Source organism: Vipera ursinii (genome assembly GCF_947247035.1).
Source record: "Vipera ursinii genome assembly, chromosome: 1".
Taxonomy (NCBI): Eukaryota; Metazoa; Chordata; class Lepidosauria; order Squamata; family Viperidae; genus Vipera; species Vipera ursinii.
In genome coordinates this window covers 120,804,688-120,831,108 of record NC_139512.1, presented here as the reverse complement: position 1 = coordinate 120,831,108, position 26,421 = coordinate 120,804,688, and the positions used below count along the sequence as shown (strand labels likewise).

The window sequence follows — 26,421 nt, the reverse complement described above, 5'->3', positions numbered from 1 at the left end:
CTATTAAGCATCTCGAGCCTTACAGAGGAAATAATAAAACCAACATGGAAAAGAAGCAGCATCTCAGTGGTTCTTAATGTCTAACCACATCAGCTGCCAACGATGGTGCTTCTTTCGTTCACTTTTCCAGCTAGGTGTTTGGGTAGAAAAACTACTCTTTCAACTTACAAGAGACAAGATTGTGAGAAAAATCTGTTTCAGGCTTTTTGGCAGATGCAGCCAAAGGTAAAACCAAACCTCTTTGCTCAGCGAGGGATTGCTAACTGTCTGTCTCCTGACAGGTCGATGCTCCATTCAGGATTGACAGAACGAAGGAGCCGATGCTTCGTGATCGTGTCTTTTCCTGCGACATTACTCAAGCCATTGTTAAAACTGGTGGCGCATCAGTTATCCCTGTTAGGTTTAACCCGCACACTGTGGGTGTGAAAAGTGTGGATTACTTCACCATTGTGCCTCTGGGAAGTAGCACACATTCTGTGCTGAAGGTGACAGGATCATGCAAAGGTATGTGCAGTGGGATCCTATTTGCTTCTTTATGCTGTAGTGAAGCACGTCAGTAGGGACTGGAGAGAAATTTAGTTCACATTTAAGTGCAAATTTAACAAATGTGCATTTCTCGGACCAATATGCAAACCACAGTATATTTCAGAATACTATTTTTCCAGATTTTGCAAAGCAGTTCTTTCATCAAAAAAACTCAAACAAGGCACATATTGTGGAAAATTTGTGTGGTTTCATTACCCAAAACCACTTATCAGAAAGTCTTATCGAACATTAAGGACCAGTTGTGAATCCCTCCCTTCATTACTGTCATAACTTGAGGGATACTTGTATTATAAAAACAATATCTCTGAATGATTTTGTGCCAAATTACATTGGTAATTTCACTGATTTTTGTCTTAATAGAAATTCTTTGGGAAATTTTGGAATGTATTTTCATGCATATGACATTTTTATGTCAATTTAAATTCCCTGTGGTATTGGGTTATGAGTCCATGTGTCATTACCCAAAGAAAAACTACTTTTATCCAATTTTGGGTAATTCACCTAGGTGTGGGAAGCACTGCCTAATGCTATGTGTATTAGGAAATATGCAAAAAATACAGGCAGGCACAGAAATGCAATTAAATGCCCTTAATAATATTTTTTAAAAAGGAGAAACTGAGCAAAAATGAATTTCACCTATCCCTATGTCTCAGTCTTAATTTTAGTAAATAAAGATACAGAAACTTGCCTGATATTGGATTCTAATCATATTATGTACATTTTCTAAAGTTGATTGGAAATATATTTGTAGCCAACAGAAACTGATTTGTTTCAATTCCTATGTTATTTTCAAGCCTAAAAATTTGCTGCCCTACGTACGAGGGCAATTCGGAAATAAACCTCCATTTGGTTATCAATGACAGACACTTGCAGATACAGAACTTTTATTATACACATTAGAAAACTACAACTTTACATTACTTTTCAACATAATCGCCATTCAAATTGAGGCACTTATCATAACATCTTACAAGGTTTGAAATTCCTAAGTAGTAGTCGCTTGGTGCCAAATCTGCCCTATAGGGGGGGTGATCAATAACATCCCAACGGAACTGCTTCAGAAATTCTTGGGTGCGGTCTAGCGGTGTGCAGGCGAGCATTATCGTGAACCAGCACGACACCGGAAGTCAGCATGCCCCAATGCTTGTTATGGATGGCTCATCTGAGTTTTCGTAATGTTTCACGGTAGACTTCTGAATTGATGGTCAAACCACGCTCCATGAACTTCACTAGCAGTACTCCTTTGGCATCTTCAGATTTGGTGGGATTTTCTATGGAACCACTTGGCAGTGTGGTGTTGGTTTGTGGTAATGCTCGCCTGCACACCACTAGACACACCCAAGAACCTTTGAAGCAGTTCTGTTGGGATGTTTTTGATCGCCCCCCCCCCATAGTCCAGATTTGGCGCCAGGTGACTACTACTAAGGAATTTCAAACCTTTTAAGACGTTATGACAAGTGCCTCAATTTGAATGGCAATTATGTTGAAAAGTAATGTAATGTCGTAGTTTTCTAATGTGCATAATGAAAGTTCTGTATCTGCGAGTGTCATTGATAGTCCAACTGAGGTTTGTTTCCGAATTGCTCTCCTACTATCTTCTGTTATCTCAGTACAACTACATTCCTTATTTGTTAGAAATATTTGAAATGACCCTTTTCTATGGAAAAGAGAACTCTGCTCACCAAAGATGAAGAAGCTGATCCTGTGCATTTCTGTTTCACGTATGCATGAGAATGGAACTGTGTACGTTTGAAAGCCTTGAGAAATAGGTGACCAGAGTAATTGTTTTATTGAAAACACGCATGACATCCATACTTCAAAGTAAAACATATTATTGGGAGTATTTTACTATACAAAAAGCCCCTTCCTTGGTGACAATGGCCATAGCAGAATGAAAATTGGATTTGTTTGTCATTCTAGGCCCTGCGGTAACTGTTAAACATCCTTTTGTTTACTTCAGTTACATTAAACTTGGTGAATACTTAAACCAGCCCTTGGACATCATTAACAACTCTGATGTTCCAGCTTACTATCAATTTGACCTTGATTGTACACAGAGTGTGTTTTCCATTGACCACCCTTATGGAGTCTTGAATGGAATGTCAACCATCACACTGAAGGTGACTTTCCAGCCTACCCACCCAATTATATGCTACCGGCGTGTGGTTTGCCTTGTGCATCATCAGGTAAGCGAGTTAAGATATGTCTTGCCCTTGTCTTTGAATAGTGCCACCCAGTCAACTACATGGCAGTCAACTACCAGTTCATTGAGCAGATAGAATAATTTCTTTTGTCCAGGCAATTCTGATGATATTGTATGACACGTTCCTACTGCCCGTAGCTCCTATTTCATTTCTTGTATAGCATTCTTAAGTTAAACCAAGCACTGGCTCAGATATGGGCCTAATTTCTCAGGCTCTGATAGGTTTGATTTCCCCTCCCCCTACTTATCATGAAAAATTCAGAAGTGCTGAGCACAACACTGAGGAGATCTTTGTTTATGGCAGCAAATATCGGGTTTAGAAGAAAGAGGGACCCCGAACAATGAGAAGGCAATGAGCCTTGGTGGAGCAGTGGGCTAATGCCTCCTTAAGTAACACCAGCTGCCTGCAATTAGTGCAGGTTTGCATCCCACCAGGCTCAAGGTTGACTCAGCCTTCCATCCTTCCGAGGTAGGTAAAATGAGGACCCAGATTGTTGGGGGCAATTAAGCTGACTTTGTAATAATGCCGCTTGGGGGGTGTATGAAAGCCCTAATAAGCAGGCATATACATACAATGAAGGCTACTGCTAAGCTTGTAAGCCGCCCTGAGTCTTCGGAGAAGAGCGGGATATAAATGGAATTAAAATAAAAAAATAAAAATAAAAATGATTCGTATAGCAACTGAGGACTGTAAGGCAGGAAATTCTAGGCATCTGATTTGCTGGCAAATTTGGGGGAAGTTAGGCGGGTCCTTGTCCTGGTACTTGGCAGCAGACTTGGGAAAATCCATTGTTAAGGAGATGGAGTGAGATCATCAGGCTGATTGAAGATGGAAGGTTGGGATTTCTCACCTGGTTGCTGTGTTGGAACTCCTTTACCGGGGCTTCCTTGGGCTGCGCTGTGAGATGGTTAGAGAGGCTTCTCTTCTTTGGTTTATCTGAGCTTTGTCCGGGGGCAAATTTATTTATTTATTTATTTATTTATTTATTTATTTATTTATTTATTTATTTATTCGGTTTATATACCGCCCTATTCCCAAAGGACTCAGGGCGGTTTACAAGGCAAAATTTAAAAACAGTCCAATATAAAATAAAAATTAAATTAAATTAAGTCTAGCCGCAAAAATTAAATCACAATTTAAAAACATTAAACCCCTCAGTCCAGACCAGATAGCTCAAAGAGCCAGGTTTTTAGGTCCCGGCGAAAAGAACGAAGGTCGGGGGCAGTCCGGAGTTCCGTTGGCAGTTGATTCCATAGGGCAGGCGCACCCACAGAGAACGCCCTCCCCCTGTGGATCGCCCGTCGGCAATCCTTGACCGGCGGTACCCTGAGGAGGCCCTCCCTGTGGCAGCGCACAGGACGATGGGAAATTGACGCTGGCAGCAGGTGTTCCCTTAGATAATCCGGGCCCATGCCATTTAGGGCTTTATAGGTCATCACCAGCACCTTTAATCTCACCCGGAGGGCAACCGGAAGCCAATGCAGCTCGCGGAGAAGAGGTGTTACATGGGAGTATCGGGAGACTCCCATCACAACTTGCGCGGCTGCATTCTGCACCAGCTGAAGCCTCCGAGTGGTCCTCAGGGGTAGCCCCATGTAGAGAGCATTTCAGTAGTCTAGCCGGGAGGTCACGAGCGCATGGGTGACTGTGCGTAGCACATCTTGGTCCAGATAGGGCCGTAACTGGCGCACCAGGCGAACCTGGGCAAAAGCCCCCCTGGCCACGGCTCCTATATGACCTTCCAAACTGAGCCGTGAATCCAGGAGGACACCCAAGTTGTGGGCCCTATCAACAGGGGGTAACACCTCAAATTTGGGTCTGATAGGATTAGGTCAGGGGTAGGCAACCTCGGCTCTTTTATGACTCATGGACTTCAACTCCCAGAATTCCTGAGCCAGCCGGCTCAGGAATTCTGGGAGTTGAAGTCCATGAGTCATAAAAGAGCCGAGGTTGCCTACCCCTGGATTAAGCGAAGGCAGGAGCTGGGCTTGACCCTGGTTATCTCCAAGACACAGGTAGGAAAAAGGTGCCACCTCCATTTTGTTTGTTAGGTTTATTTTCTCCACAACACTGCCTAGTTGTTTTGAGTTTTGTAAGCAGAGCATTGAAATTTTACACGTTGTCCTGTACCAAATTGTACGGATGACACTTCTAGGCAAAATTCAGAATGAAAGGATAGAACAAAATACCTCTTCAGGTTTAAGCAGACTTGTTTTCTTTCTTGTGCCCTTGATTGCTGGCCAGGATCCATTGTTCCTAGACTTGATTGGGACCTGCCACACAGAAACCACAAGCCCCAACCCTCTGAAACTGAAGGATCTGAGCAGGTACCAGACACATATGGCCAGAGGACTGACCTTTTTCCCACCAGACATCCTGAGCACCATGCTGAAGGAAGGCAAGCTGCTGGTAGATGAAAATGGAGCTCTTACACTCCCACCAGAGGTAAAGTACGTTTTATGAGAAGCCAATTTATTCAACCCTGCGTCTCTTGAAAAGGAAGCCTATCATATGAATTGGTTCCCACGGCTTTGGCCGTTGCATCCTCATAATTCCCAGAATATACTATGAATATGGACACCCACTGTAAATTCAGTCTGTTAAATTTTATAGGCTTTGATCTCAACGTTGAATAACCCGAGCTTCCCTATGGACCTGGATACATACCCCTTATTCCCTTACTTTCAATAAAGGTAAAATGAGCAGTTTCTCTTTTGGCTAAATGCAGGTATTTTGTTTTTTAAGGTGCTGCAGGACAACCCCCCCGAGGAGTACCCTGTCATTGAACCCATGGTTGAATATTTCCACGATGGTGTATGCAGCGACCTCACTATATATCCTCCCCATGTCAGCCTCAGCATCAAGGAGTTTGATTTTGGCTGCTGTGCAAGTCTTCGAGAGATAGAGCCACTGCCTTTCTCTGTGACCAACCATACCAAGGGGAAAGTCACCGTCATATGGACGAGAAAGCCAGACAGTCCTTTCCAGGTGATGCCAGAGAGTTGTGACATCCCATCTCTAAAGAGTATGGCTTTCCGCATCGCTTTCCAGCCTCCTCAGGTCAATACTTTATATGCAGCAGAACTGGAAGGCTTTGCTTTCTACAAGGTGGGTAGAAATCAAGGTCCAAAAGGCCAACCTTTCGGATACGCAGCTTCTCATCCCGTTAGAGTGGATAATTTCTCCTGCCGCATTGGTGTGGTTGGCTCTCTGATGTGAAATAATGCTGATAATAAGTGGATGCTTGTCCTGAGAAAGGTCATCTGCCCTCTCCAAACAATGGAGGGTAGGAAGTAACTGGTTAAAAAATGTAGTAAGCAGGAAATTTGTTGAAGGGCATGTTCTGTCCTCTTCCTGCCTTGGAACTCTGACTTGGAACCTCTTTGTTTAACCTCACTCTAAAGGACAAATTAATAGGCTTCCCTTGTTCTGTTTCTTTTCACTGGTAGGTACTGAGACACTACAACAATGTTGAAGAGCCCATCACCATGTGTCCATCCTGGAGTTTGACCATCCGCTTGCGTGGACATACTTTTCAACCTGGGAGACAGCACTTTATCCCACAGTTCACCTTGGACTGTCACAAGGTGAAGAATGTTTGTCATCCCCGGCAAATGTCTGTGAAATACAAGCAGTTTTCTCATGGATAGTCACTTAGTTCTTGGCACAGTACTACTTTACAACCATTATTTACAGTGCCCACAGTGCAATCTTAACAGATCCGGCTCTGTTGTTTCCCTTTAGAAATGCTGGGTTTGTCTAAAACACACGCTGGCTGAGGAATTCTGGGAGCTGAAGTCCACAAGTCATAAAAGGGCCAAGTTTGAAGACCCCTGGTCTGAAACATGTCTTGAGAATCCAGATGTAACAAATTAAATTGATTCACTGGATCAAACTGATTTCCATGGTGTTAGAAATGCCAAGTTATTGTTCAACTCTCTGCCTTCTTGGAGTAGTTTAGGTACATGACAACTTATCTTAGAAGTACTTAAAACTGAAATACTTGCTTGTTGAGCTTAATGTGAAATGTGTTTGAAAAAAATGAAGCTTGAAGAAGACGGGTGGGTGACTTGATACTGCACATTTATACTCAGACCAGGTGTCGGAAAGATGTATGCATGCCACAACATGGCAACTTAGCATGCTGTGTTCTAAAGGTGAATCTGACTGGAGCCTTACATTAGCTTCCAAATCACTGGCCTCTCCATTAATTAATTGATAACAATTAATCAATAATTAATTGCTATGCAGGTGATGGTTTGCAATTACTGAATGGCCGGGCATGTTTGAGACCTGTATTTTTTTTTTTAATCCCATTTATATCCCACCCTTCTCCGAAGACTCAGGGCGGCTTACAATCTAAGCACAAATCAATGTGCTTAGCAATAGCCTTCATTCTATGTATATGCCTGCTTTATACATGGGAGTCATCTTGCAAATTGAACTAGATGTTATATAAATTGCATATGGTCATTTTGACTTTCCACGTTCCCTTCTAATAAAAGTTCCTTTAAAGTACAGAAGCTACGGAGGAAAATCAGAAGGGGGCTGTTTCTCCAATCCAAACCTCTTCCTGTCTCTCAGGTCTTTCCTCCAGTATGTCGGAATGTCACCACATATCGCAGCATGTTAGTCCGCAATGTGGGCACGACAGCCATATGTTTTAACATTGGCCGAGAAAAGTGTCCTTCTGTCTTGGTCAAGCCCAGCTGTGGATATATTATTCCAGGAGCCCATCAGATCTTTTTCCTTTCGACTTGCCCCACAGAAACAACTATACAACAGCACACTTTGCTCTTGCATCTCAATTTCTGGTCCTCTTTCACACAGGTAAGCAAGGAAATGCAATTTTTCTCTTTCTATTTTTTGCCCTATTTTATTATGCTATCATGCCCCCTTCATCTTCTTGGCACCCTTTCCCCTAGTAGTTTTATTTTATTTTAATTTAATTTTGGTAAGGCCTTTAAAGCTGAAGAAACTCTTGCTATTCCATACCAAGGTAGGAGCTATTAGAGAGCTTAACAAGGACCCATAATTTAGGTAACTTTTTCACTTGTGGCAATGTGGTTATTTTATAATCCCTTTCCCTGCTTCCTTATCTAAAGAAAAGGGCAAGATAGCCAACGCTTAGGAATGTCTGCAAATATAATTTCCTATTTTTACCTGTTAATTAGAAAAAGGAAGGAAATGGGCTTATCCAGATCATAGAGCAGAACTGAATCTGATCCTTTAAATGTGGTTTACTTAAGCCAAAATCTAATGATACTTTTGGGGTAGTGGTGGTGGCAGAGGATGGTTGCTGTTTACAATCCTTTGACAGTTGTAACTTCTGGACTTCTTGCTTTTAGCTCAGCCTATATTTATTTCTCTATCATATTTATATGCCACCAGTCTCTCAGAAATGTGATTCTAGGTGTTGTATAAATCCCCATAAAAACCGTAATCACAAAAACGCTCTACAATTAAAACATCAATATTATTATGAAAAAAGGGCTACAGAGAACATTAGATGTTACATGCAGTGTAGCCACACATTAAACCCCCATTTCCTTGAGACCTCTAAGACTGTTGACATAATCACGTTTTGAAGGACTTCCAGAAAGACATCAAGGATGAAGCCAGTCTCCAGAGGGGAGGGGGGAGGGGGAGGAGGATGGTCTACAGCAGGGGTGTCAAACTCGCAATGTCAGATGACGTATTGCGACATATTGCTACTTTTTTCCCATTGCTGGCGATGGGGTGGGCGCGATTTTGGCATGATGCATCTGGCCTGTGGGCCAGCAGTTTGATACTCCTGGTCTACAGGATGAGCACTATAACAGAAAAGGACCATCTCCTGGGGTCCATTAAGTGTAGATCCTTAACAGAGGGGATCTGTAGCTTGCCTCATCTGCCAGACCAGATGGGACAGGCAGAAGTAATTGGGAAAAGGTAGTCCCTCAAATTACCCAGCTCTGTGCCATGAAGAGGTTTCAATAACAAAACCAGCACCTTGAAATGGATCTAGAAGCAAACTGGGAATGAATGCAGGTTGTGGAGCAGAAGTGTAACATGTACCATTCTAGGGGCACACATGCTATAGCTGCCCTCACCATTGCATTTTATGCCAGCTGAAGCTTCCAGATTCTCTTCAAGGGTAGCTCCATGTAGAGTGGAATAAGTGATGGTGAACAGAACCTTCTGATCCAGGAATGGGTGCAACTGGCGCACAACCTGAAAATGAGCAATGGCCCTCCTAGCCATGACGGCCACCTGCCTTTCAAGCAGGAGTTGCAAATCCAGGAGGACCCCTGAGTTGTAGACTGGGTCTGTCTGGGGCAGCGCAACCCCATTCAGTACCAGAGATGACATAGTTCCAGAACTGGAAAGCCCCAGATCCCTGAGCCACTCAATCTTCCCAAGGTTCATTTGAACACTGTTTTTCCCCCCATCCAGATCCCACAGACTTCAGGGACAGGGACACCAACAGCATTACCTAATTCACCAGCGGCAGCTGCACGTAATTGGGTATCCTCTTGTCCTCCCATCCTCACTTCAAATCTTCCACATTCTCTTTGTTGGCTTCAGCCAATCTCTAGCTTTTTTCCATTGAACACTCCAAATCCATGTGTTCTGTACCAGCCTGCTACCGGCCCTACAGAAAAGGCAGGGACAACCCCTTTTACAAGAAGGCAAGAGGCTGGAACTAAGCCTACCAAATTTATGGATACAAAAGCAAACAAGACACGAACCATGAAACAGGAGCTATTCAAGCGGTTGCCTTCAGCAAACCAGCCCTCCCACACATTCCCCTTTTACACAGTTCAGGGCGTGGCTTCTCTCTGCCTCCTTCCGAGGTGCCCCATTGCCTTCCTCTGTTTACTCCTGATTGACTGCCTCCTGCGTCGGGCGTCCTTGAACAGGGCCAGCTGTGGGTCATCTTCATCCACGCTGTCAGGCTCACACAGCTGGGTCTGCGTCGTGACCAGGTGGGAGGGGCCTGGCTGAGGGCTCTCATCAGCAAGCTCTCCAACACACTCAGCAACCTCTCCAACACCCCCCTCCTCCTCCTCCTCTGAATCGTCCGACCCAACTGCCGAACCCACAGGCTGACCCTGAATCACAACACCATGCATGTGTTTCGGAGATTCCAGTGGTGTATGTTTAGTGGCATTTCTAGAACGTCACGGTCTTACAATTTTATTTGGCTACCTTGCCTAGGTATTTCCTTCTTGTATAGGTCCAGTCTTTTCATGCTTGCTCATGCCAGCTAGGACCAAATTGAACCTCCATGGATGGTTTTTTTTTAACATTGGCTGATTATTTCTGTTGATCTTTGCTTCATCAGGAGATTTCCCTTCAGAGCAATGCTGAGCCTCTGGCACTACTCTTGGAAGGTGACGGCAAACTGTACTTCAAACCCACTTGTGTGGGAACCTGCTCTTCACGTACCTTCACCATCAAAAACTGTACCCGATTGCCCATGCTTTTCAGATGGAAAATTCAAAAGTCTGACCAAAAGCTTCTGTCTGTCCAACCTGCTGAAGGGACACTACTACCCAATGAAGCTTTAGTAAGTAGGACAATTAACAGATACATTTAGCAGTTCTTCCTTGGGCTGATCATGATGATAACTACTGACGTTGCCTTGCTAAATAATGCATTCACACCGTTACAGTTCTGCACGTTAAAAGTAGCAAGATACTAGCAGCGAGAGAGAAAGGGAAGCTGTCTTGGGTTCCTCTTTGGCTCTTAACAACTTACTGATCCATTCCAAAAGTTCAGAAGGATCTTTGGGTCCTTCAGCCTCCTCTTCTGCATACGATTTCAGGCTCAGACATGGACCTTCACTCCTGCTGAACAGATCAAATATCTCCTGCGGAGCTGGGTGATAGTTTGGAGAGACCAAGAAATGCTGGATGACAAGACTTCCAAGAGTATTCGCTACGTTCTGCGAGTTATTGGGGAGGGATCATTTGGCACCATAACAGTGAGTGACAACATCTACTCTGCGAAAAATTAGTATAGCCCCATTAAAGTAGGTGGCTGCCATTTAAAGCATATTCACCTGACACTCAACCATTGCATTGCTACGGAGTGTAGTAAGTGGGTATACTGCTACATAATGCCATGTAGCCTAAAGGAGGAAGCCTGTTGGCTATTTCATTGAATGGTATATATGTCCTAATAAAAACATCGATTTACCCTTTTCCCCCCCAGAACTTATTTACATAGAAAATCTACCATGGATATTTTTTCATATCTTTCTCTGTTGTTTGGCTTGTAGGCAGAAGAGAAACAGATAGATGTTGGCAGCATCCTGGTCGGTAGCACACAATCATGTAACCTTGTTTTATTTAACAATGGGTCCTGCTGCTTAAAATATGTCCTTAGTGTGGAACAAACAATCACTGGACCATGTGATCCTGAGGAAGTTGCCAGTGATCCTTTAGGTATTTAATGGGAATGTGAATCTATGGTGCTTTGTACCATTGGAAGTCTACCCTTAGTAATTCCATTGTCTGCTTTCTTACTCCCCATTCACAGCAATAGATCTTGATCACTACAAAGGGACGGTTTGTGCTCGGGGAAAGATCTTCTTGCAAGCAACTCTAAAACCAGCTCACCAGTTGCGTTACACATGGACAATCTACTGTGCCATTTCCACTCCCAAAGGTAAGATTCTGGGAACAGCTGCTACACCTTAGCTATTGCTAAGTGGCCTTGCAACAAGCAATATATATGTGTGTTGGGAAAGTAGGAAAATCCTCAGCAGATTTTTTAAAAAAGACTCCCCTTAGTCTGATACGTGTTGGGTTTATAGAAAATTTGTGTGTTACGCAATTGAGTAGTAACTTAATGGAGAACTCACCTGAACTGTAAAGTTGGAAAGCTAATAGAACTTGTTAGTTGGCTATCCCATTTCTATTCTGCCACAGTCTAATCAACTTGGAGGAAATTTTGTTTTTGGAGTTCAGGATTAAGAGCTCTTCTTCAAGTGAAGCATGTCTTTAACTACCTTCAAGAATCTGTAAAAGACATCTGAAGGCTATTCCGTGTATGGTAGATTGGACAGAGAAGAAAATGACCATGTCACTTTACTCTTAAAAGATATACTGGCTATTGTGCTCCAAAATAGAATGATGGCCAGGAAATCAGAGAAGCCACAAGAAGAACTAATATAATCCCTACCCCCCAAATAAGCCCTAGTTTTGGGGCGAGGCACACACCTAAAAATCAAGCTAGGGCAAGGGTGGGGGTGGATCTGCCCTATGTGCCCTGTACCCACTTACCTTGCTTCCAGGCCTTTCCTCGCCAGCCCACTTCTTCTGTGGCGTCTTCTGCAGCCAGGCCTGCATTTCTAAGTCACAGGCCTTTCCAGAAGGCCACTACAGCCGAGAACCGAGCTATGGATTGAATCCATAGCTTGGTTCTGCAAGACCTCTGCAGCTGAGGACCGAACTATGGAATGAATCCGTAGCTCGGTACTCGGCTGCATGGGTCTTCCAGTAAGGCCTGACTGCAAAATGCAGGCGGGAATGCAGCTGCAGAATGCAGCTGCTCCTTCAGCCCCAGAAGAAGTGGACCGTCTGGGCGGGGCTGTTGGTGCCGTAGGTGAGTAAGACATCTTCCCAAATTAAGTCCTAGTGCCTCTTTTGGAGGCAAAAAAAATTAAGATCCAGTCTTATTTTTGGGGAAACACAGGTATGTATGTAGCATGTGTATATGTGTGTTATGTGTATTATGTGTGTATGGGTCGATATATACTTTTTTTGAGAGCAGGCAGCCAGTATGCTCATAGTAAAAAATGACAATAAAGGTTATCATATTTTACTTACCAATAGAGAGAGCTAAACAGGGTTATCTTAACTATTCTGTGCTTATTTCTTCCATTCTTTCACACCACAAAATATCCACCAAGAAAGGAAAGAAAGAACAGTTACACAGTTTCTCCTCTATTCTGGAAACTGAGGAACTTGTAACATTTTTACAAGAGAGCTGCAATTAATAGGAGAGGCACCTGAGGAAGTCTGTCAAGTTTTATTTTATTTTTTATGGATTAATCTGTAATGGGAGATAAAAGATTTAAATTTATTTATTTACTTTACTTATATCCTGCCTTTATTAATTTTATAAATAACTCAAGGCGGCTAATATATCTATTAATCCGCATTTGTCCTATTGTTCCTATAAAATCAACCCTGTGAGGTGGGTAGGCTGGACTTTCATGGCTAAGGCGGACTAGAACTCATGGCCTCCGTTTCCAGCCTGGTGCCTCAACCAGTAGATCAAAATGGCTTTCTCATGGGTTTCAACAAGTGCCTTTGTATTTATTTTATAATATAAGCCCTCATTTCTTCCCATTCAGACCAGTGGTTTCATTTAGAAGCCCATCCAGGTAATCATTCCATTTTGGATGCCCATGATTTCTGATGTCTGATGAGTTTTTAGAGTCTGTGTGTTATTCCTGGTGTTTGCTGAAGTGCATATTTAATCCAGCGATGAATATGTTTTATATATAATATATGAGGACTGAAGAAAAAAAATTAAACAGATTCCATTTTTTCCCCATTTGTACCTGGTGGAGGAAGATGTGAAGGACTTATCAAGGGAAGTAGAGATATTGTTGGCTACTGTCTTAATTGAGATCAACAGCAATTGATGTAAACCAGATCTGGACAGAAAGGAGACATAACATCGTAATTAATTACAAGCAATGACTGAAAACCAAATCCCTTCCTTACCATTTCCTGCATCCCAAATGCCATATGTTTGTACTTTTGGTAATAATAATAATAATAATAATAATAATAATAATAATAATAATAATAATAATAATAATAATAATTAGTAGTAGTAGTAGTAGTAGTTGGAAGGGACCTTGGAGGTCATCTAGTCCAATCCCCCGCTCAGGCAGGAAACCCTATACCATTTCAGACAAATGGCTGTCCAGTCTCTTCTTAAAAATTTCCAGTGTTGGAGCATTCACCACTTCTGGAGGCAGGTTGTTCCACTGGTTAATTTTTCTAACTGTCAGGAAGTTTCTCCTTAGTTCTAGGTTGCTTCTCTCCTTGATTAGTTTCCATCCGTTGCTTCTTGTCCTGCCTTTGGGCGCTTTGGAAAATAGCTTGACTCCCTCTTCTTTGTGGCGGCCCCTGAGATATTGGAACACTGCTATCATGTCCCCACTCGTCCTTCTCTTCATTAAACTAGACATACCCAATTCCAGCAACCGTTCCCTATATGTTTTAGCCTCCAGTTCCCTAATCATCTTTGCTGATCTTCTCTGTACTCTTTCCAGAGTCTCAACATCTTTTTTACATCATGGTGACCAAAACTGGAGGCAGTATTCCAAGTGTGGCCTTACCAAGGCATTGTAAAATAAGGTTGATGTACTGACTGTTTCCTTGCTTCCCTTGTAAGCTGCAAACCCTTTGGGGGAAAAGCTGTCTGTCTGCTGTGTGGTAGCAACTGGCATCTACCCTTCCATCTGCATCGTTGATGCCTGTGGGACAGGCAGCGCCTCTGGCATCAGCAAACTGCACCTCTGGAGGCTCTTTTCTTTGGAGAGACTGAACCAATATCTGGAGCGAGAGCCAACACCACAGGAGCTCACTTTCCGAGTGCCTACCAGACACAGGTAAGAATCCTTTTTTTCTTAGTAGTTTTTATCTACGGTGATGATGATGATGACGACGACAATGACGACGATGATGATATCCATTCAGTCATGTCCACGTCTTGCCAATTCTATGGACCAAGTTGCTCCACATCTTCCAATCTTGCACTACTTCTTTGAGTTTTTCTATGCTCTGGCTGGTGTCAGCTTTCATGGTGCCTTAGTCTTTAGTCCCTCCATACAGAAATGTTCTTGATTACCGTACATCATAGTCTGCAACCAATACTTTCTTTTCTTCCTTTTCCTTTTTTTCTTTTTTTTGCTTCAAGCAAGAGATGAGAAAATACAATATGTGAGCAAGGCAGATTCTGGGACTATTGAACATAGGAACAATTCCTCCACCGTTCTTCTTACTTTTCATTTCTCTTCAACATGCAGCACTCAGCGAATACCCCCAGTTTACACACCTGTCATGGTGGATTTCAATTTTGGAGCTGCTCCAGTTGGATGTGAGCCCTCTATGGTTGTGTTGATGATACAGAACAATGGAAGGATACCTGTAAACTGGTACGTAATGCTCAATGACTGACCTAACCAGGAACAGCTTCTGTTTAGAGTTCAGAATTTTTGCACTATCTTCCTCCTGCACTTGCGTTTAGGATGGATCAGATAAGTATCTTCTTCATGGTATGGATTTAATTTGGGGGATATTTTTCTCTGCAGTTAAGCGCAAATGGTATCCCTCATGCCTGGTTTGTTTAACAGGCCAAGTGGTCTGATTTATAAATAATATTGAGGCATAATTCATGAATATGCAGGTTAAAAAAAGGTTCTATTAGAATTGCATCTTCAATGGTGCTTAATTTATATTTCTGGTGTATTTCATAGAATGGCTATGAATGTAAGATTTGACAATGGGACACGTTATTTGGGAAAATAGAAACTGGCTCTTCGTTGCTTAAGAGAGGTTTGCTAGTAAGGATACTGTAGCAATGCCTTTCTTGGCATTGAGAAGGAAAATAATTAGATGGCTACCATTTATGATTCTGTAGAGCCCTGTACAGAGATGTTGTAAAGTTCTTGAGTTCCTGGATCTGGTTAATCATAGTCTGGATACCGGATAATCTTAGTCTGGATATTGGAATGGACCATGGATACTCATCAACTGAAGGGAGAATGATCAGAGCCTGCTTAGCAGTGAGGAAATTTGTCAGCTGAACAGTCTCCTGGCATCTATATGAAGCCGCTAGGTGAGATCATCCGTGGTTTTGGAGTGGGTTATCATCAGTATGCTGATGACACCCAGCTTTTCATCTCGACCCCAAACCACATCAGTGATGCCCTCGACGTGATGTCCCGTTGCCTGGAAGCGGTCCGGGAATGGATGGGGAGGAACAGGCTTCAACTCAACCCGGACAAGACTGAATGGCTGTACATACCGGCATGTCAGGAAATTCAGATTATTCCATCTCTTAATATTGGGGGCGAGTTATTACCCCCCCGTAGATAAGGCTCGCAATCTGGGTGTCCTCTTAGATTCACAGCTCTCCTTAGAAGATCATATAGGAGCTGTGACTAGAGGGGCCTTCGCCCAGGTTCGTCTGGTGCGCCAGTTGCGACCCTATCTGGACCTGGATGCCTTGCGTACAGTCACCCATGCACTTGTGACCTCTCGTCTAGACTACTGCAACGCTCTTTACATGGGGCTGTCCTTGAGAACCACTCGGAAGCTTCAGCTGGTGCAGAGTGCAGCTGCACGAGTTCTTTTGGGGGTCTCCCGATACTCCCATATTACACCTCTGCTCCGTGAGCTGCACTGGCTTCCAGTTGCCTTCCGAGTGAAATTCAAGATGCTGGTGATGACATACAAAGCCCTACATGGCGTGGGTCCAGATTACGTACGGGAGCACCTACTGCCGGCGTCAACATCCCTCCGTCCTGTACGCTCCCACAGAGAGGGCCTCCTCAGGGTACCACCGGTCAGAGAATGTCGGCTGGTGACCCCCAGGGGGAGAGCATTCTCGGTGGGTGCACCAATCCTTTGGAACCGCTTACCAGCTGAACTCCGGATGGCCCCCGACCTTCGCTCCTTCCGGCGTGATCTAAAAACTTATCTATTCGAACAAGCCGGCCTGGCCTGATGGATTTGGGTTTTAAAATTATTTATCTAATGTATTCTTATTTTTATTGCACTGTACACCGCCCTGAGTCCTCCGGGAGAAGGGCGGTATATAAATCAAATAAATAAATAAATAAATTTAATGTTATTCTGTCTTCTAATCTAAAGATCGGATCTGTGCATTTTCTTCCTCCTTTTCCCGGCATTAACTGCTTTTGTAGGGATTTTCTTTTTCCTTCTGACCAGAAGATTGACATGGAATATTGGGCAGAAAGTACTGAGTTTGATCCCAGTGAGTTGCATCAGATGCGAATCCAGGATAATCAGCTTTTCACCATCGCTCCCAAGTCAGGAAAGCTTCCTCCAGGGCAAGAGCAAATTATACACCTGTCTTACAGGTATTCATGTACTATGGTTCCTTACTCATGTGGGAGCTGAGCTCACCCAAATGTCAATTTCAGGGCACACCAACTTAACCCCCAGTTTGGGACCCTCTTATGATCACCTGAAGTATGAAATTCCAACAAAATTCTCTCAACACCATTCCCAAAGCAGAGGACTGCATGATTTCACCTTCTCCAGGACTTAGGTTTTGAATTCTTGAATTTATTCAGAACCCAAGGCAGCTGTAGGTTAACTTTACATTGTTCTTTCTTATCCAATGCTAACCTTGCGCCCAGGAAGCTCTTTATGCAACAGGGCAGTTCTGCAACAGGGAAAGAATTGTTTCTGATCTTTTATTTGATATAGGATTCATCAGTTAAGAGTTTGGAATGGTTTCATTTATGCATTTTTCTAATGCTTATATCTGTTTTTCCTTCAACAGACATGATTTCATTGGCACTGACCGACTTCCAGTCCTACTAAAAGTATCCCATGGTCGAGAAATTCTGGTATGATATTAAGTGCAGAGGTTCATAAACTCCCCAATTCTTCCCTAAGGCCTCACTAAATTCTTTGGCTGCTATAGCTACTGTATAGTGGGCAGTGCACTGGTGAAATGTCCTTATCTTGGACACAGACTGTTCTTTTTATGATTCACATACTCACCATAACATATTTGAGACCTCTGGCTTTTCATCCATAAGCATCATTATAGTTACTACTCCAGGCACTATGGGGGTTGAATAGTTCCGATAGCAGAATCTTCTTTTTAGCGGTTAACTGTTTGAAAAAAGTGTTGTCTTATGATTTGATTCAGCTTCTCTCTGTTTTAGTGACAGTCGAGAGAATGTGATTTTATCTGTGTGGTTTGTGGATGGAGACAAATGAAAATGAATCCCAATTTGGTATCTTTCATGAGAAAAATAGAAATCACAGTGCTGATTTTTATTTGATATTAATTCAATTTTATACTGCTAGTGGTTTCATCATATCCTTGATCTCCAAGGTTGTTCTTAAGTTGCCTTTTCCACTTTGACCCTCCCTCATTTTTCAGTTAAAATCCAATTCCCCTTATTCCCCAGTGATGCCTCCCTCCTTTCTTACTGGCCTTCCATTAGATGCCCATTACACATTCAAGATTTCTAGGTATTCTTTTTTTTTATTGAAAAGTTTTAAAATACAATTTTCCTTTAAGAATCCCCCCTTCCCCCTCCCTCCTCCCCCCCCACCTCCCCCCCTCCCCCCTCCCCCCCCCCGACTTCCCAGAGCTAAATACAAGGTATATATATAAAAAGCAATCATAAACAATCATATACTAACAACTATAAACTCTAAAATCCATCACTCTCTAGCTTATATAGGATAAAACAAGCCTTAGTAATATTGAATATGTATAAAAAGAAACTAAAATAAGAAAAGAAAAAAAAACGAAAGAAGACTTATTCAAATGCTACATAAAACTTCTTAACCCTATACTTGTTCTGGATAAACTCAATCCATTTTCTCCATTCCATAATGTAACGTTCTTGCGAATGATCTTTCAAATAGGCCGAAATCTTCGCCATCTCTGCCAGGTCGGAAACCTTTAAAGTCCACTCTTCTATGGTCGGCAGTTCCTCTTTCTTCCAATATTGGCCTATCAAAAGTCTTGCCGCCGTAATTAAGTTCAACATCAAACTTGGTGTCCACAACTGTAGCGTTTGCAATTATTCCCAACAAAAAAAGTTGCGGACAAAACTTTATCCTCTGTTTAAAAATCTTCTGCATATTCCACCAGACTTTTATCCAAAAAGCCTTAACCTTCTTACATGTCCACCATATGTGAAAATATGTTGCATCTTCATCACCGCACCTCGAACATTTAGGCTGATAATTCGGATACATACTTGCAAGCTTTTTAGGATCTAAATGCCATCTATAAAACATTTTGTAAAAGTTCTCTCTTAGATTTTGAGCTTGAGTAAATTTTACGTTCCTCACCCAAATCTTTTCCCACGTGTCCATTGTGATAACTTCCTGGATGTTTTGGGCCCATTTTATCATACAATCCTTAACAAGCAAGATTTCTAGGTATTCTTGAATGCATTCCTTTTTGTTTGTATGTTTTTCCTCTTCCAGGAATTCGGAATTTCAAAAAAAAAAAAGGTGAAAATCCAGACTTCTGTCCACACCAACCCTTGGTGTGAGATTTAATGAGGAAAAACCTTGAGAATGCTGAAGGGCTGCTGCCTTTAACTTTTAGCTTTAGCTTTAATGTTTTTAAGAATGAGAGTGGGGGAAGGCACTATTTGTGGTTGGTATGAATGCAGCCTGTAAGGTATGGTGCAAGTAACAGCCCATTATTTCACCTCTTTTCTTTTTATTCTGTGTCTGCAGCTGAATTTCATTGGCGTGACCCTGAAGCTGGGATGCCACTACATTCACTTCACTTCAGCTAAACATATGTTCACACCCATTGCTATTGGCACATATAATTCTCCTAAGCAAGTGAGTCATCAAAAGCCCACCTTGTTTCTTCGACTGCTTTTGATTTGCTGGTGCTGTCTCCTCTGTCTTTGCAGGGAGGTAGGACTTATCCAATCATTTTGCAATGGATGGACCCAAATAATTTCAGGGGGAGTTTTCGGGTTTCCCCCCCTGGGAATCTGGTAGGCAGTTCCAGCGAAGTCTTAATTCCTGCCTGGAATGGGTGTGCGATGAGAGCCTTGGACCAAATTGTGCCTCTGCAGCCACAGTCAATTTGGCCATCTCTGCTAATTCCATCAGCTTTTGTAACCATTCGTCGATGGTAGGAATCGAGGCATCCTTCCACTTTTGAGCATAGAGCAATCTTGTTGCTGTCACCATATTAGGCCCCAAAGGAAAGTTTCTAATCTTTATGTTCACTTTAAGAATTTTCTGCATCAATATATGAATCCTACTCCAATATTTCTTTGCCTCCAAAAATATTCGAGATTAAGCAGCATTTTAGGTGACGTCACGCGACGTATCGGGACTGTTTTGCCATTGCCGGCAATGGGGTGGGCACGGCTTCCGCTTGACGTGTCCGGCCCGTGGGATGGCAGTTTGACACCCCTGCTATAGGACTATTGAAGAAAAACAAAGAATCTGGGTAAACTTGTGTAAGAGCTCATATTTGAGACTAGACTGTAGCAATAAGAGTGGCAAAATGTAGTTATTTTTCTGCTCTTATTACATCCACAGATGGCTTGGTGATAATAATAATAATGAGCAGGTAGTAGGTAGCAGCTATGGCCAGGAGGGCCTTTGTGCAGATTTATGTGGTAAATTAATTGCACCCTTTCCTGGACTGTGAACCCTTTCTCACAATCACCCACACCCATCACCCACAATGAGGATTGTCCTTGAAGATATCTTGGAAGCTACAGCTGATCTAGAATGCAGCCACACAAATGGTTAAGGGCACATCCCAAAACACCCATGTAAGATCTATACCATGCTAGTACACTAGTTCCCAATGGGCTTCTGAGTGCAATTTAAAATCCTTCAAGGCCTATACCCTGGCTATGTGAGAGATGACCTCTCTCCCATCATTTCTGCCTGCCCAGGCAGGGAGGGTATTTCATGTCCCATTCATTAATGTCATCTAATGGGACCTAGGAACTATGCCTTATCTATTGTGGCACTTGCCCTTGGAATGTTATCTCTCTGGAGGTTTGTACCACCCTGACCGTGCACATTTTTAGGCAGTTTTTAAAAATGTGGCCATTTCCCCAAGTTCTGGGATAGATAAGTGATACACAATTTGCTATGTATTGTTTGGTTGTATTTTATGTTTCCTTTGCCCTGTGATATTCTTTGTTTATTTGGCTTGCTTTTGTAGGTTCTGGCCCTGGATAGATAGATAGATAGATAGATAGATAGATAGATAGATAGATAGATAGATAGATAGATAGATATGCATACATATATAAATCCAAAGCAATAGTATTGATAAATAGCTTGGGAATCCTGCTGGGGAATATTTTTCATTCATTCATGTTACATCCATGTAAGAATATATTTTAAATTTTAAGATTGCTTCATAATATCACTAATTAACATTAAATATTCATATGGGCCAAATTAATTTCCCCCTAACAATGGTTATATAATTGAGAGGTAAGAGGCTGAAGTTATACAAAATGGAGATATTTGCGCATCTTGTCAGAAAATATTTAATAATCTTTGCCAATAGACCAAATGGAATTGGATTATCTTTCCTGCAGATTTATGAATTGTATAATGGAGGTTCTACCACTGCAGTCTATGAAATTCAGATGGATGCCCTCCGGCAAGTAGAGAGAGAGAATCACCAACATGCAGTTTTTACCTGCCTGAATCCAAGAGGAGAGATTGGCCCCGGATTAACAGCCCACACTGAATGGATTTTTTGCCCACTGGAAGCCAAAATGTACTCGGTAAAATTTTTATCTTTAAGAATAAGCACTTTCCTTTAGGAATTTATATTTCTTGCCATTCTTGATGCCATCTAGCTAGCCCACTGAAATGCATTAGGCCTTCATGAATCATGTGAAATCCAATTCAAATTATCGATCTAATTTGAAAAATCAGTCCAGTTCTGAATTTATGAGTGAAGCTAGGTTGATCTAGATTTCCAAACTGATTAGCAAAAAATGTTCTGCACACACACAGGAACATCTAAATCATCTCAACTGCCAAATCCAATTTTAGTCACCTTTAGAATTTACATTCTGGTGACTATTATTCAATTAAGCTCTTATATTTAGTTCACTTCAGCAAAACTGCTTTGTGTCCAATGTTTTAGCTATTACAGCTATTTTATTAATTGATAAAATTTGTAGGCCACCCGTCTTACCTCAAGATAAGGCTGATCTATTAATGATTCCATTTTCCTTAATCTCAATTCTTCATCTCGATTTGAGCAATATTTTGCTTTGTATTTTTAGCCCCAAACACCCCAAGATCTGCTACACACATCTGTTCCCCAAAGTAAATTGATAGAAAGGTTAATTTCAATCCCTCTTTTGTTATGGCCATTGTTCTTTTAGCTGCAATTTTCTTTTCTTTTCTTCTTTGCACAGGTGGACGTACCTATCCATATCCTTGATGGAGATTCTGCTTTAATTACCTTTCAAGGAGTAGGCTTTGATCCACAAGTTATGGGAGAAACAGCACAATTTGACAAAGTTGTGTCTGCTGCAACAACACCAGTCTCTGCCAAATTAACAGTACCTGGTCTGGTAAATCTGGGAGTTTACTTGTTCCAGTATCACACAAGAGAGTGTTTAACAGAGATTTCAGATTGCCAGTAGGAGTAAGTGAGCCACTGGCGCTGGGAAAGCCATTCTTATATGATGCTGTTTTATCTCAAGTAATGTCTTTTTTTTTCTTTTTTAAAATAAAAGAAATAATTTTTCTTATTTATCTGATGAACATCTGGCAAGGCACAGAAAGGATACACTTTTCAGGCTGTGTCCATTGGTAAAACTGTACATTGTGCAGGCTGTTATGTGTTCTGAGAAGGTCCAGTATGATCTCTTTAACAAAAAGCCAGGCATGCTGTGACATGCAGTCCAACTGAATGAAAGATGAATGCATTGCTGTCGGTATTATTCTGTTGCCATCTGTAGGATGCCAGAAAATGCACCAGCAGGTATTTCTCTCACACTTCGGATAACGTGACCTTGTGACTCTTGGCCTGATTGAATTTATTCCTTGGTATCATATTGGCTGCTCCCAACAGCAGGGGGAAAACAAAATTTGCCATCGTTTCAATATTTGTCGATCGGTTGCGCAGAATTGTTGTTGCCTCCACATAGAGGCAGAAAGCAGTGCTAGATTTGCAAAACTGAGAATGGTGACCTCTTCAATCAGATTCTTTTGTTACAAGCTAAGGATGTTACATTGGCGATAAAGCTCCTGAGACTCGCAGGTGGTTTTTTTTTTCTTTTCAAAAGGCAACTGGACAGTTCCACATTTAGAACATTTCCGTATCTTTGTATTCTTCACTAATTTTCTAAGTCTTTCATCACACATATTCAAATCAATCATGCTTTTTGATTCAGTTCTTCCTTTCCAAATATACTGTACCTGTGAGTAGACTTATACGTAGGTAAATGACATATGTGAAATATCTACATACCACTGTAAATCACCTAGTTTCCTTCCACTAGTTAGACCAGGGGTCTTCAAACTTGGCCCTTTTATGACTTGTGGACTTCAACTCCCAGAATTCCTCAGCCAGCTTTGCTGGCTGAGGAATTCTGGGAGTTGAAGTCCACAAGTCATAAAAGGGCCAAGTTTGAAGACCCCTGAGTTAGACCAAGAAAACAAAGGGATCCTTCCTTATTAGGCTAGCAATTCATTCTGTTTATTTTCTTTCCAGGCAGTATATTTATCTCAGCCTCGGATATGTCTTGGCAATATCCCTGTTTACAGCAAATGTAGTCGCCTTTTTTTCCTCAACAATGCTTCTGAGGATGAGGCCATCATTTTTACCTGGCACATAGGGATCTCTCCTGCCATGGTGGTGAGTTTCACCTACATGATTGTTTTTTTGGCTTCCTGGTCTTTCTCCTAGCTAGTGATTCTGTTCCTTTCAAGCTTTCTCCACTTTGATCTGGCAATGTTACAACACTTGATCAATTGGCTTCAATTTTATCAACTCAAACATCTGAACCGGGTTACACCACAAATGGAAAAATCTCCAAAAGTTAATATAAACACTTGCTAAAGAGAACAGCATGGCTCAAATGCAGTCTTGTATTTTATGACTCCAAAACAATCTTTCTTTATCAGTATTCTGCTACTCTGGCTATATTCAACTATTCTAACTCCGTTTTAATGTAAGTAGGAAAGAGTCTATTTGCAGAGTGACAAACAAAGATATTTAATGTGAATCTAGTATCTTGCATGCTTTATGTACTCATTTATTTATTTCATTGTTTTATATGGCCACACAATTTACAAGAGTGACCCTGAGCAAGTTACAGTTTAAAGAAATACAAAGCCTAGAATTAAAAATATAATATATTATGACATGTCATGTCATGTCATGTCATGTAATATAATTAAATAGACTTAAAGGCATAAAAAACAAGATAATGGAATAACAATAATAATTATAATAAGAGAAGCAACTGAGGCCAACTTAACACATATCTCATTCAAGGTCCTTGAATTCTATGTGGGCTGATGCCACAATCTTTAGGGCCTTGTGGAAGGACAGAAGGATGAGGGCTGTCTGAGACTTCATATATTATGATATAATAATCCATTGTTTTATTTCAAGGCACTGAAGATCATACCTCAAAATGGAATTGTGCAGGCCGGAGAGAGCACTCACTGTGTTCTTACACTGCATGCTGGTGAAAATCCATGCTTCTACAATGTGGATTTGATTTGTGAGGTGAGACTTAGTTGATACCTCAGATCAAAATTTCCTTTAACACCAAAAGCCAGGGGGGTTGGGTTGCTTATATGCGATATAAGAGATCTTGGTGCCAAGCAGAAAGGCTATAGCTCTAAAGAGTGTGAGACTGCACTGAAGTCCGTCACTGATTAGTTCATTAAAATTAATAACAAATGTGGGATTTATATAATAGAGTAATTAAGGCTGAATGGCTTTTGTCAAGGGAACATCTGCATAGAAGCCTCAAGAAGACAGAAATAATGTACACTTAACACAAATTATATTTTTCCATGATGTGTAGGTCAAATAGAATGCTCTTGAACATGCATGATTTCATTTTTGTCCTCTTTCCTGTAATCCAAACATGTTGGCTTAACTGTTCTGCATATAATTATCTTGTTTTCCCTTTGGTGAGATAGTTGTTTCCAGTAATTTCTATAAAGAAATCCTATAAAGTCATAACATTAAACTAAAGTGCTGCCAGAAATTAAGTTTCAGAAGGCACGTAAGGGGCGACATATCTCACCAGTACAGAAGAAGAAAAGTAGCAAAAATCCCAGCTGGATGATGTTAATCTTAGGTATTTTCCCCGTAGATTTTTACTCAGAACTCATTGGATCAATATGAGAAAGAGCTGCAGGAATGGGAGACTGAAAAAGCTCGCCAAGCCGTGGAGTTTACCATCACGGAGAAAGACCTGGATATAAAGCAGGCCCCAAAGGAACCTTTCAAGGTAAAAACTAGCTTGCTTTGAAGGGGCATCTATTGTATATCTGAATTAGAATGTATTTCTGAACTTTTTTTGTTACCACTTGATTCTGTGTTTAGTGAACATATGTAAGAAGATGGCTAAAAAATACCCGGCGATGTTTTCAGTTTACAGCAGGGGTGTCAAACTCAATTTCATTGAGGGCCGCATCAGCATTGCGGTTGCCCTCAAGGGGCCGGGTGGGTGTGGCCTGGGTGGGCGTGGCCTGCTGGGTGGGCGTGGCTAGAGTGCGTATGGCCTACTGGGTGGGCATGGCCAGTTCTACATCGTTGGCATCAAGGGTGCCTATGGGGGCCTGGGCAGGAGTGGGACAGATCTGAGGGTCTCTGGCAGAAGGAGGGTCTCTGGGCCAGGGCCGAGGCAGTGGGGGCCGTTCCCTCACTGTTTCCAGGATGGCTTCGCGGGCCACATGAAACCACTTCGCGGGCCGGATCCGGCCCCCGGTCCTTGTGTTTGACATGTCTGGTTTACAGGATAGTCTGATATAAGACTTAGCCACATCATTTAGATGCCAGAATCATTCTGCTCCTCAGAATTAGCAACTCCTTGTTCAGACATTACAATATATAGATTTGCAAATGATTGTAGATGTAATTTGCTGACAGTGAGAGCAATTACCCAATGGAACAATTTGCCTCCTGGAATTGTGGGTGCTGCATCACTGGAGGTTTTCAAGAAAAGATGGGGCATTCACTTATCTGGGGGTTGGACTAGAAGACCTCCAAGGTGTCTTCCAGTCCTGTGATTCTATATTCTATGATTCATATTTTCCTGAATATATTTTCTGGACACACCGGGGAAACATAAGTCAAAATTAGTGTTCAGGTTTTATCTACATATTTTTTTCTTAAAACATCGATGGTATGATATATAAGTGGTAAAATGTACACAGCACATTTAAAATATCAGTAATAAAGCATGCACAATAAATCTGAAACACTTACATTACAAATTTAAAGTGTCTGTGGTCAGAACCAATCCCATGACATAAAAATAGAATTAAATTATAATGATTGCAATGTTAAATAAGTACATTTATTTACTCGAATGCAATGTTTTGGATTTCTATTAGCACATCTGTTTGCAAGGATTTAGGAATCAACAGCCAGCCATAGAGAATGGTAGAGGGAAGATAAGAACCTTACAAAAAAAACCCTCCTAATACTGTATAATATGTCAATGCTTTACTAAGCCCCAGGAATTTTTACAGTAAATCCATGGCTTGATGTTGAGGGAATTTTGTCCTTAGAATCCATCACTGATTTTTCTCCACTCTCATCTAGACACCCACAAGGAGAAAAGTAGCTTGGAGATTGCCCACTTTGAGCAGAAAAGGGACTGGCAGAGAGAAGATTAAGGTTTCTTTATTCAGGGTTGCATCCTTCTTCTTTTTTTTTTTTTAAA

General features: G+C 41.7%; 1 protein-coding gene across 1 annotated transcript in view; it reads left to right on the top strand.

The window, feature by feature from the left end:
• Positions 1-26,421, top strand: part of CFAP65 (cilia and flagella associated protein 65) — a 47,097-nt gene that overhangs the window by 8,710 nt on the left and 11,966 nt on the right. Inside the window, exons 6-25 of the mRNA XM_083375672.1 lie at positions 282-504; positions 2,467-2,732; positions 4,995-5,195; positions 5,496-5,858; positions 6,200-6,337; positions 7,335-7,580; positions 10,078-10,302; positions 10,561-10,719; positions 11,017-11,182; positions 11,277-11,405; positions 14,154-14,370; positions 14,788-14,916; positions 16,690-16,866; positions 17,295-17,361; positions 19,229-19,339; positions 21,082-21,273; positions 21,919-22,077; positions 23,223-23,366; positions 24,129-24,245; positions 24,844-24,981. Coding sequence (XP_083231798.1) covers positions 282-504; positions 2,467-2,732; positions 4,995-5,195; positions 5,496-5,858; positions 6,200-6,337; positions 7,335-7,580; positions 10,078-10,302; positions 10,561-10,719; positions 11,017-11,182; positions 11,277-11,405; positions 14,154-14,370; positions 14,788-14,916; positions 16,690-16,866; positions 17,295-17,361; positions 19,229-19,339; positions 21,082-21,273; positions 21,919-22,077; positions 23,223-23,366; positions 24,129-24,245; positions 24,844-24,981 — 3,567 coding nt within the window. The remainder of the gene's footprint in view (positions 1-281; positions 505-2,466; positions 2,733-4,994; positions 5,196-5,495; positions 5,859-6,199; positions 6,338-7,334; positions 7,581-10,077; positions 10,303-10,560; positions 10,720-11,016; positions 11,183-11,276; positions 11,406-14,153; positions 14,371-14,787; positions 14,917-16,689; positions 16,867-17,294; positions 17,362-19,228; positions 19,340-21,081; positions 21,274-21,918; positions 22,078-23,222; positions 23,367-24,128; positions 24,246-24,843; positions 24,982-26,421) is intronic.